This window comes from Ailuropoda melanoleuca, chromosome 5 (assembly GCF_002007445.2).
Source record: "Ailuropoda melanoleuca isolate Jingjing chromosome 5, ASM200744v2, whole genome shotgun sequence".
Classification (NCBI taxonomy): Eukaryota; Metazoa; Chordata; class Mammalia; order Carnivora; family Ursidae; genus Ailuropoda; species Ailuropoda melanoleuca.
Window position 1 is genome coordinate 75,888,177 of NC_048222.1, and position 10,562 is coordinate 75,898,738.

The 10,562-nt window shown below is 60.0% G+C and overlaps 1 protein-coding gene across 2 annotated transcripts; it reads right to left on the reverse strand.

Moving 5' to 3' along the window:
- Nucleotides 1-825: 825 nt before the first annotated feature.
- On the reverse strand, nucleotides 826-5,552 carry FGF17 (fibroblast growth factor 17). Of its 2 annotated transcripts, none has more exons than XM_019794728.1 (5): nucleotides 5,518-5,552; nucleotides 5,296-5,332; nucleotides 2,506-2,650; nucleotides 2,158-2,264; nucleotides 826-1,119 (listed from the first exon to the last, which is right to left on the reverse strand). In XM_019794728.1, exons 1-5 carry the CDS (start codon nucleotides 5,550-5,552, stop codon nucleotides 826-828), a joined length of 618 nt encoding a protein of 205 aa, XP_019650287.1. The 2 variants fall into 2 exon arrangements, with proteins under 2 accessions (XP_019650287.1, XP_002914827.1); XM_002914781.1 differs by having other exon boundaries at nucleotides 2,506-2,683.
- Between the last annotated feature and the right edge of the window lie 5,010 nt (nucleotides 5,553-10,562).

The following is a 10,562-nucleotide window of genomic DNA, read 5'->3' on the forward strand; positions in this document are numbered from 1 at the left end:
GCCCCGGGCCTCCAGCCTCGCGCCGGGCGGAGGTGCGGGGCCTTCCCGGGGCCACCCACACCCCGCTTCCCCTCCGGGCGGCGCTGCCCGCCGCGCCTCGCGCGCCGCTCCTGCACCTGCCGGGCCACGCCCGGCCCAGGCCACTGGGCTTCCACTGCTCGCCCGGGCTTTGCTCCGCGCCTCTCGGAGAGGCAACTTTGTTACCCCGCAGTTTGGGGGTTGGATCCCGCCACCCCGCCTTCAGATAACCCGTTTGCAGGAAAATGGTTTTATTCTGGGGCTCGAAGTTGGGGATGGGGGTGCAGGCCTGGGTAGTGGAATGTGAAGAATGGCCATCCTTCTTTTTTTTTTTTTTCCTTCTCCCTTTTTCTTTTTTCCTGAAACAAACACAAAAGTCCCTTCCTACCGACAGGCCAGGAAGAATTTGGAGGCTGGGGGCAGACTGAGGAAGACTCCGCAAGCAGAGGTTAGAGAGAGCCACCTCCAGACAGTGTCTGCAAGGCCTTGAATCCGCTGCCCTTTCCACCTGTTTCAGGGAGCCTGCGTCCAGGGGAACACTACAGTTCCTCGCCTGGGGGTCTGCCCCACCCCCACCCCCCAGGGCCTATTCCAGTGCGGGGGGGCGGGGGTCTGGGGCGGCTGCCCTGAGGCCCCAGCCCTGGTTTGTGGCAGTCCCGCCCCTTTCCGAGGCTCTGACGCTTGCTGATCCTCAGGGCCCTCCTTGGGGGCTCTGGTTCCCCTCCCTCCACCCCAGCCCAGTTTTGGGATTAGGAAGGGAAGGGGATGGGAAGGCTGGTGAGGGGCAGCTGCCCCCAGTGTCCCCGACTACGTCAGGGGCTGTGGCCTCCGAGTGCGCTTGGTCCGGCGGGTGGGGGCTGAGCCTACGAACTCGAACTGCTTCTGCCTCTCTGCGTGGTTGGGGAAGGGCAACTGGCCCTGGTAGAGGCGCTTGATGAAGTGAGCCTCTCGTTGGTTCTGGCGGCTTCGAGAAGCCTGACGGGGCCGACCCTGCCTGGTGAAGGCCATGAACCATCCCTCGTGCCGGGCGTTCTGGAAGGCTGTGTAGTTGTTCTCCAGCACGATCTCCGTGAACACGCAGTCTTTGCTCTTCCCGCTGGGCTGCGGAGGGAAGGAGGGAGAGGAGGGGCGTTGGTCCCCCCAACCTGTCTGGCTTATCTGCCTTTTGGACCTATTTGGTGGGACAAAGGAGGGAGTGATGGGAGCTGTGTGCCCAAGGACTTCTGCCTGGTGAGATGGGTGCCTTTGTTGGAGAGCAAAAGTGGGAGAAGGGAACAAGCTTTGCTTGGAGTCAGATCTGAACCTAAATACAGGCTTGTCATTTGCAAGTTGTACACCTTGAGCCCGGGGTTTAGCCATGCTGAGCCTGTTTCCCAGGACGTGGCATAAAGATCCAGATTATTCTGCAGTGTGTACCCAGTGGGTACTTGGCACATGAGAACACTCCTTAGTGTGGGCGAATGGTAACTGCTGGGTGGAGGAAAAGGAGGCGACAGTCTCTGATGAAAAGAAGGGGCAAATATTTATAGAATAAAGACTGTCGCGAGCCACACAGCCACCCATTTGACCCTACTCATAGCCTTGACACTATGCCCGTTTTTATAGACGAGAAGCCTGAGGCTTAACCAAATCGGCAAATACTTGGTGAGAACAGCCAGAATCAGAAGCCAGGACTGACAAATGCTAAAGGAAATGGAATTCTCCCTGCACGACAGTGCTGGCCCCGCTGTTGCGGAGAGGTTACACTAGCAGGAGGTGAGCGTGTGTCTTCCTAGAGGGATCCTGTGGACCCCACTGACCTTGGGGGAGCTTGCGGCCATGCATGAATGCCCACTCTCAGCCCTGATCAGCACTTAACCCTCAACATGGGGGCTGCAATATCAACTAGGTGCTAAAATCCTGACTCATTGATGCTGGGGACATATCCCGTAAATCAGAGCCTTATGGATCAGTAAGTGTCCTCAGAGGGCTTCTAGACCGCCCACAGGGACTCATTCAAATGGAGAAACCAGAGAGTGGCTGAGTGTTGGGGTATGAGTAGAAGTGGTCCTGGCTTGGGCCCAGGAGAGGGGAGTAGGGTGCTGTGGGGCAGGAGGAAGGTTGAGCCATTCATCCAGCCCCGCTCCTTCCAGGTCTCACCTTTCCAACGAGCTTGCCCTTCTTGTTCATACAGATGTATTTCTCACTCTCAGCACCCTTGATGCGCACGCGGCTTCCAAAGGTGTCCGTCTCCACTATGAGTTTGGCTGTGATGGGGGAGGGGGAGAAAGACCTCTGTCCATGGAGGTTGCCAGCTCAGGGGTACGGGAGGGGGCCCCCCAACCGGCCTGACCTCTGAGCTTGGGTGGGGGGGCCCTGGGAGGACCTCCTCCAAGAAGCTTCTCCCTGCTCTCCCACTTCGGTCCCTGCCCTGGCACAGGATCTGGGGAAGGAGCAGCTTAGTCCGGCCAGTGGTGTGAGTGGCCTCTGGTGAGGGCTGGGTCTCACCAAACTTGTTGCCGTCCTCCGCGGTGGCAGAGATGCGACGCCCGGTGACCTGCACGTGCTTGCCGCTGGTCCGGCTGTAGAGCTGGTACTCGCGGATCTGCCGCCTGCTCAGCTGGTCGGTCATGGCACCCTGGTCCCTCACGTACTGGTTAAAATTAGGAGACGGGTGATTCTCCCCCTTTGCGGTTACCAAGGGAAAAATAGTGTCAATTTGCTTTGGGCGACACCACCATTGGTCCATCCAGGGGAGAGGGGTGTGGAGGTGAGTGTGATGGGGGCAGGCCATCTGTCCTGGGAAGCAGAGGTGCGGGGGAAGGGGACACAGGATCTTCCCAGGCCAGCAGGTGAGCCGGTCATGATCGCCTGGCTCTCCCTCTGCCCAGGCCTGGGGGACACTTGGTGACCTAGTGCAGGCCTGGAACCATGATTCTGGTTGCTAGAAGGAACCTTCAAAGTTATGGTACCAATGTCAGCACTAAGTGTGGAATCCTGAGCTCCTGCCTGCCTCCCCTTGCCCCTCCCCTGGGTGCTCAGGCTTCTCTAGGGATGAGGGAGGTGGAGGCTGCAGCTGCAAGACCGAGCTGGGGGGTGGCCCAGTGGCGCTCCCGGGAGGCGCCCCCTGCCTGTGCCACAGTGTAACAGAGGCTTGCGGCCAGTGGGGGCGATGTTGCTGCCCGCTGCCCCAGTTCCACCCATGCGAGGTGCAAAGCCAGGCCGCACCATCTCCAGGCCCAGTCTCTCCTCACCTATCTGCAGCACTGAGTGGGAGAGCAACAGACCACTGACTGCCCTCTCTCTCCAGTGAGGTGCAAACCAGATGACGTTTCTCAGCTGCTGGTGACAGCTTCCACCCTAAGCTTCAATATTTCTCTCCCCACCCAATCCTGCTGGCCAGACTTTCTCTGCCCCAGATCCCAAAGGCCACCTTTATCCCAGGCCCAGTCACAGCCACTGAGACAGACCTGGACCAGATCAGCGTCTGTTGAGGCCACTCTGGCAGAGGGAGGAGCTGAGCAGGAAGCACCAGCTTTGGGGAAGGGGGCGGTGAGAGGCTCTAGGCTGACCCTGTAACCTGCTCCGCGTTAACCCTTCGTGTGTGTCACTGCTCGTTTCCGACTCCAGCTCGGCCACTGGCCAGGAGTGCCGCCAGGCCCCCCGCCTGTGAAAGCAGGGTCCAGAGACTAAGAGCAGCAACGTGTGCCCCACGCCCCACCCTGGAAAAACCCGAGGCCAGCATTTGGGAAGGGGGCCTGCCTCCCTGCCAGGAGGTGGGGTCTGGCTGGCCCAGGACCCTCGGTGGGGTCCGGCCTGCCCCCAGCCCCCAGCCTCCTGGCCCAGGTTCAGGCCCTCCGCCCCTCTTGGCGGGCAGCCTCCTTCTGGCTGTCTGCTCCAGGTCAGGAGCAGAGAGGGCCCCCCTGAAGCCCCCTCCTCTCCTTGTCCCCCTTCAGACCCTGCACAAAAGCAGCCCCACGCCCCCCCCCACAGCCCCACAGCACACAAGTCGCTCTCCCCGCGGGACCTGGCCTGTCCCTTTCATGTTCCCGCTGCGGGGGGACCTCCCCTTCCACTGCTGCAGACAGCTGCTTGTCAGACGGCCCCTCAAGCATGGCTGTGGTCCGGCCTGCCGGCCCCCCCTCCAGGGGGGGTGAGGGGGCACTTCAAGGGGGAAAGGACAGCTTTGCCACCTTCCTGGAGTCCTGAATGGGGCCTCAGCCAGGCCATAAACGCCCCGGCCAGCCTCACCATTGTGCTAATTCCCCTTCCAGAACAGGTTGGGCCCACCCCCAGCCCCCTCCCGGCCAGGCTGGGGGCTTTCTTCTTGCTCTCCCTGGATGTGTGAAGCAAAAGGCCTGGAACGGGGGCTAGAGCAAAAGGGGGAAGGAAAAGGGGGGGAGTTGTCTCTCTCTCTCTCCCACCCCCCCACTGCTTCAAAGGCAGCCCCTTTCCCTCTCCCAGAGAAAAGGCATTTACCTTCAAAAAAAGTCCCCACTGGATATGAAGAGAAGCGGGCCTCTGGCCTGGGAAAGCCAAGCGATCTCTCCCCAGAGCGGTTCTGGACCAGTGCATTTTAATAGCTGCACTTTTATGGAGGATCACAAAAAGGGACCGAGCCTCGCACAGGGGGCTGAGGCTTGGGGTGGGGGTGTGTATATGGAGGGGCTGACATGGGGTGGGGGGAGTGTGGAGATGCAAACCCTGAATCTTGTTCCAAACGAACCTCTTTGGGCTTGACCTCATTGCCCTGTAGGTAAGGAGTCACCCCGCCCTGGCTGGGCATTCTGACTGCCCGCGCAATCCCCCAGGACAGCGGCCCCCCAGGACATCCGTACTGGGGGGAGAGGGGTAGTAAGTGGAATGCACAAGTGGTTTTACATGGAAACCTGTGTTTTCAGGTACCTCCCAGTATAAGGCTCACCTGAACCAGCACCTTTGCCCTCTACCTACCACTCCAGACCATCCCTCAAGCCTGGGCTGCCCCGTGCATTTAGCCTTGGGGGGGAACCCACTGTGGGCGGCACGGAGAGAGAAACAGAGACTCCAGGACAAGTAGGGATAGGGAGGACCATGGAGGGAGGACAGATAAAGACCTCAGTGAATCCCCAAATGTACCTTAGCCCCTTCTACCCTCCTCCAAAGGCCGACACCATCCCCCCAACCTCAGAAACCATTGGGATCCAGGGAGAGGCCAGAACCTGCCTCTGTCTGCCTGTCCGCTGAAAGGAGACTACACCCCCTAGCTGGATGGGGTGGGGGAGATGGGTTAAAGCCAGTGGGGGGGCGCCTGCCTACCTGGGTTTGACAGCAGAGAATCAGTAGCTGCAGACACCTGTGTGGGAAGACAAGGCAGGCCCTGGTGTGGATGCCAGCAGTCAATCCAGGGTGAGCGCCCAGGCAACCCCCCTCGCCCCCCATGGCACCCCCGCCCCTCCCTGTGGGAGCCCCGGTAAGATTAGGTCTGCCCCAGGCTGGAAATGGGAACAAGACTTCAGTCCAGAGAGGCAGCACACTTACAGAGTGAGGCCGGGCAGCAGGCGGGTGGCTCCCATCGCTGGAGAGATTTCTTGGGGCAGTTGCCCCCTGTCCCCAAACTCAGGAGCAGATATGGGCAGTCCCCAGGGGTAGAGTCCCAGAGAAGCCAAGGTCTCTTCAAGCCACAGGTTTTCAGGGGGGAGAGGAGGAGAGAGAGGGGAGGAGGAGGAGAGAGAAGGGAGGGGAGGAGGAGTGGGGGAAGAGGGCGTAATTGGGAGACTGAGGTGTGAGGTGTCCACCTTCCTGGCCAGTGAGACGGCAAAGCAGCTGCTGGCGGGGGCTGCCAGCCTCTCGATGGGCTACCCGAGCACAGAGGATGGAGCTGCTGGCTAAGGAGGCTGGCCCCCGTGGTCTCCCACGTTTTTTCCTGACCCTCAGACCAGGACTGGAGGGCCCCTCCTCCCCTCCCAGGGCCAGCTTCTCCTGCCCTCAGGGCTGGTGTCCCACCTCCCCAAGGGTGAGCGCAGGTATCATTCCAGGCCAGGGGTTGCTGAGTCTGGCTCTGGGGGTGGAAATTCCCAGAAGCAGCCTTAAAAGGAGGAGCCTCCCTCCAGGGGGCAGGCGGTGGGCTTGGCTAGGAGCGGTGGCTTCCACTGCCTGTCACCCCTTGCTCCCCCTCTCTGCTGTCTGACCACCGGGGACGGAGGTGTTAAGGCTGTCCCCACAGGCAGCAAAGAGTGGGTGCAACAGGTTGGGGGCCAGGGATAGGGAGAAGGAGCAGCTGGGGCTGTGGAAGGACCCAGTGGGAGCTTGAGAGCTGGCCTGCCGGCTCAGAAGAGACAGACTCGGAGAAGAGCTGGTGCGTTGGCACAAGCTGCTTTTCTCTGGGCCGGGGCACTTTTCTCCTAGAGATGGGGAGGGTAACGTCTCAGGGTGTTAGAGGACCAAATGAGATAACTGCACTGAGCAGACGTCAAAAGGCGTAATACGTCCTGGGCCTCACTCACCATCCTTTCTGGGGCAGCAGCCGACCCCAGGGCCTCCTCCCCACGTCCGCCAGCAGCTGCCTGGGATGCAGTGCACACCAGCCTCTTCACATGACCTCTGGTCCCACCCTGCTCTGTGCCAGGATTAGCCCATTCTACAGACAGGGGACCTGAGGCACACTGGTAGGCAGTTAGCTCAGAATGACCCAGCTAGTGAGTGGTGGAACTACGTTCCTGAAGTCCATGCTCCTATTCCATGTGGGTCTCCTCTGGGGCCTTTCTGCTGCGCCTGCGCCCTCCAGGCTGCGTTAGCCAGGGTCCCAGAAGCTGGCGACCAGGGACTCTAGCTGTTCCTTCCCTGCAGAGGGTGGGTGATGGTGTCTGTGGAAGCTGGCTCACGCTTAGGGGGATCTCCGAGGGAAGCCCCCGAGTTTGTGTGGGGAAGCAGAGCTCACACCTCAGCTCTGGGCTCCGAGGTCTCAGTGCCCCCAGGATGGAAAGAGAAGGGGAGATGCTGGATGCGGATGCCTTTACCTACAGAGATGAGCAGGAGAGCGCCCTTCTCACCTTCCTGAGCTAGATCAATCCACAAAGTTGTCTGCCACCCCTCCCCCCACGCAGACAAGCCCAAGGCCACCTCCAGCTGTCCAGCTCCAGCACCTGGCTTCCAGCTCCGCCCCCGGTGCCCCACGGGGGGCTCAGGGCCCTGTTGAGCCTGAGCTGGCCTGGAGAGTGCAGGGGTAGCCCTGTAACTGGGGGAGTCCAGGGTTGGAACCATGCTGGAATCACACAGTCAAAACTGGAAGGGCTCTTAGAGATTCTTCATCTGGTCCAGCCTCCTCACTCACTGATGATGCCCAGGGAGGGTCTCACAGCTAGTTAGTGCGTGGCAGGACTCGGACAAGGTACAGGTACCCAGAGTCCCAGTCCCGTGCTCATCATTTTCTGAGTATGCCCCAGCCTGCCCTGCTTCTCTGCTTTTGCCCAGGCTGACGATCCTCATTTCCATCGTCCACATTTGTTCCATTTGGGGCCCGATTTAAACTCTGCCTCTTTGGAGAAAATGCCCGAGTCTACCTCTCTGCTGTGGTCAGTGCTGCTTCTGGCTCTATTCTCCGGGGAGCCTGTGACCTCACCCACATCTCCGCCTGCTCCCAGGCAAGGTAGTCGGGACTACCTCCTCCCACCCTCAATCCTGGGATGACAGGTAAGAACAGACGCGTGGAGGAGACAGTACAGGCTTGTGGTTTTGGGGTGGACCGGTGAGCTGGGGATGGAATGAAATAAGGAGTCAGGTGTGGGGGGCCACCTAGCACTGTCTGGGCCCCAGTTTTCCCCAGCCTGAGTGCCTGGTTCCTATCGGTGGGGGAGGGGCCTGTTGTCACTGGCCAGCCCCCCAGCCAGGCCTGGGTCTCCATGGTAACAGATGCCAGCAGTCAAGCTTGGCCTTGGGGCTCATCCAGGGGCCTGTGCCAGGAGGCTCTGGGGCATGGCTGGGTAGCCTGTTTCATGGTGCGACATCTGCTCCTCGTCCCTTCCCATTGTGCACCCGCAGGCCTGGCTTTCTGACTCAGCTTGCTCCTTTACCCCTATGGGAAGGCCAGTGCTGGGCTCCAAGAGGAGAGGCAGCATGGAGAGTGTCCCATGGATTTTATCCCCAAGCCCAGGCCCTGTCTTCTATGGTCTGTGTGACCTATGGCAAGTCCCTTCACTTCTCTGGTCTCAGCTTCCTAATTTGTAGAAAGGAAATGGCCATTATCGGTGCTGTCAAAACTGCCACCATGAGTATCAACTGAGGTGGACACTGCCTGAAAAGTATTAAGGACCAAAGAACGGGGGCAAAGGGTCTGGACCCTCTCATGTGGCCCATTCTCAGTTTACCTAAATTTTGACCCACTCTCTCCCTTGCCTAGAGGGAGCCGGGAAGCAGAGAGTAGGGTTCATTAACATTTATGGGGGGAGGTGGCAGGAGGTGATAAGGGAAGTGAGAAGTAGCTGGGCTGCGTTGGTTAATCCCCACCCCCTAGTGCCAAGTTCAACACCCCCCAACTGAGGCGTCTCACGCCTGCTCCTTCTAACAGCCCAGCTGGTGCAGACACAGCCTGCGGAGCCCACCTGCAGACGTGCCACTTGTCACCACCTGCTTCGACCCCAGCTTACTCTTTTCCTGTAGAAAAACAGAAGGGCTGGGGCTGGGGCTGGGGATGGGCAAAAAGCAAAGGGACCCTTCCAATACGGGGAGCCCTCCATGTTCGCGCTTGCTCCCCACTGCCTGCCAGCACCGTAGCCTCGCCTGCCCTTCTGTGCAGCCCCAGGGAGGAGCCAGGCTGCTGGGGCGCGTGCCTGCTGCGAGAGGTGCAGGGAAGAAGTACCAGTGGAATCCCTGCTCGGCTGGAAGTGGGGGGGGGCACTCTAGCTCCTGGACTTCGTTCTAACGATTGCTTTCAGTTCATGAGACTTCCTAGCGCTCTGGCTGCTGGGCTGTCCGCCTCCCCCTCTCATCCAGAGTGGTTGAAGAGCTCGGGGCCAGACTACCTGGCGGGACCCTGGCTTCTCCGCTAGCTGCGTGGCCTTGGGGGCCACTGTTTCACCTCTCTGTGCCTCATCTTCCAGGTCTGAGAAACTGCACTGGACGGAGTGAGTCCCAGGAGGCACTCAGGGCAGCAACCGGCACCCAGCACCTTCTTCCCGCAATCGTGGCAACCTGCTTTTTGTTCGGACCTCCACGCTTGCCCTGTCTCAGGCCCTTTGCATTTGTGGCTCCTGCTGCCAGGAGTGTCCTTCTGCCAGCTACTCCTTTGGCCTTCCACCCCTTTCTTGTCACTCTTCTCCTTTGAGGGACTTCCTCTGATCTCCTAGCGGTACTTCTCCAGCCTGGAAATTGGCCTCTCTTCCTGCAAAGCACTGACGTTTTGTTGTTGGCTTTGCTTCCATGAGACTGGAGGGGACTAGAAGGCGAAGAGTTTGTCCCGTCGACCCCGTGTCACTGTGGCACAAAGCCATGGGAAATGCCTGCCGCCCACCTGGAGCCAGATGTGAATTGTCTGGGTGACCCGAGCTCAGTGGCTCCGGTCATCTGTTAGAGGGCGGGGCGATGCCCTCATCTGTCCCATGGGGTGTAGAAAGCAAGCGGCAAGAATGCTAGCCTTACCCTCCTCTGTCTCTTCTGGCTTCAGGAGAAACTGAGGCTGAACACAGACACACAAGCCTGGCTGCTGACGTCTGTGTGCCAGCATTCAGACTTCCAGCTTCTGGGACCCTGCCTCGGGATCCTGGAGAGAGGCAGGGCCATCTCCCCATTGGCGCACTTTGGGTTTGGCCAGTGGGGCTGTGAGGGAGGGCCATGAAGAAGCCCTGCAGAGGCCCTGCAAGTAGAACCCCGAGTGTGTCATGATGGGTGACGCAGGCTCCGGGCCTGGGAGAGGGCAGGAGGCCAGAGCCACACAATGGGGCACTCACCCCCTTGCCAGTCCCCCCTCGCCTCACCCGAACACTTTGGGGAGCCCTGTTCCGTGGCTCTGGGAACTGCCCTGGGGGGAGCCTCACACGGGAGTTAAGAGTGTCTACCTGTCCACCTCCTGTAACAGACCCTCCGGACCCTCCGTAGCCTCTGTAAAGCCTGCCTGTGTGCCCTGCCTGGGGGGTTCCTTAAAGGTACAGGCCTCTGGGTTCTTGCCTGACACAGATCTTCACACAAGTGAGCAAGAGGCATGCCCAGGAACGCACAGCTAGCATCCCTCCGGGGTTCCAGTAGATGTCCTGTGTATTTGACAACCGGCAGACGTGATTAGGGCCAGGAGAGAGGTCCTCAGGCTAGTCAGACAGGGGCCAAGGCCCTTCCTGGCAGGGTGGGCAGCTCTCACCCTTTGGTTTGGTACCCGGAAAACCAGCCAGCCACAAGGGAGCGTGGACGCAGGAAGACCCACACCACCTGGAGCTCCCTCCCTCAGGCCAGGGGCAGAAAGTTGAAGCTGGGCAAGGGGTTGAGACACTTGGTTTTTTCTCCAAAAGCTGTTGGAGGGGGGGCGCAGGTGGGAGTTTGAGGACAAGAGAGGGAGATAAAAAGAGCTGAGCAGAACCCGGCTGGCGCATGGCCGCCCT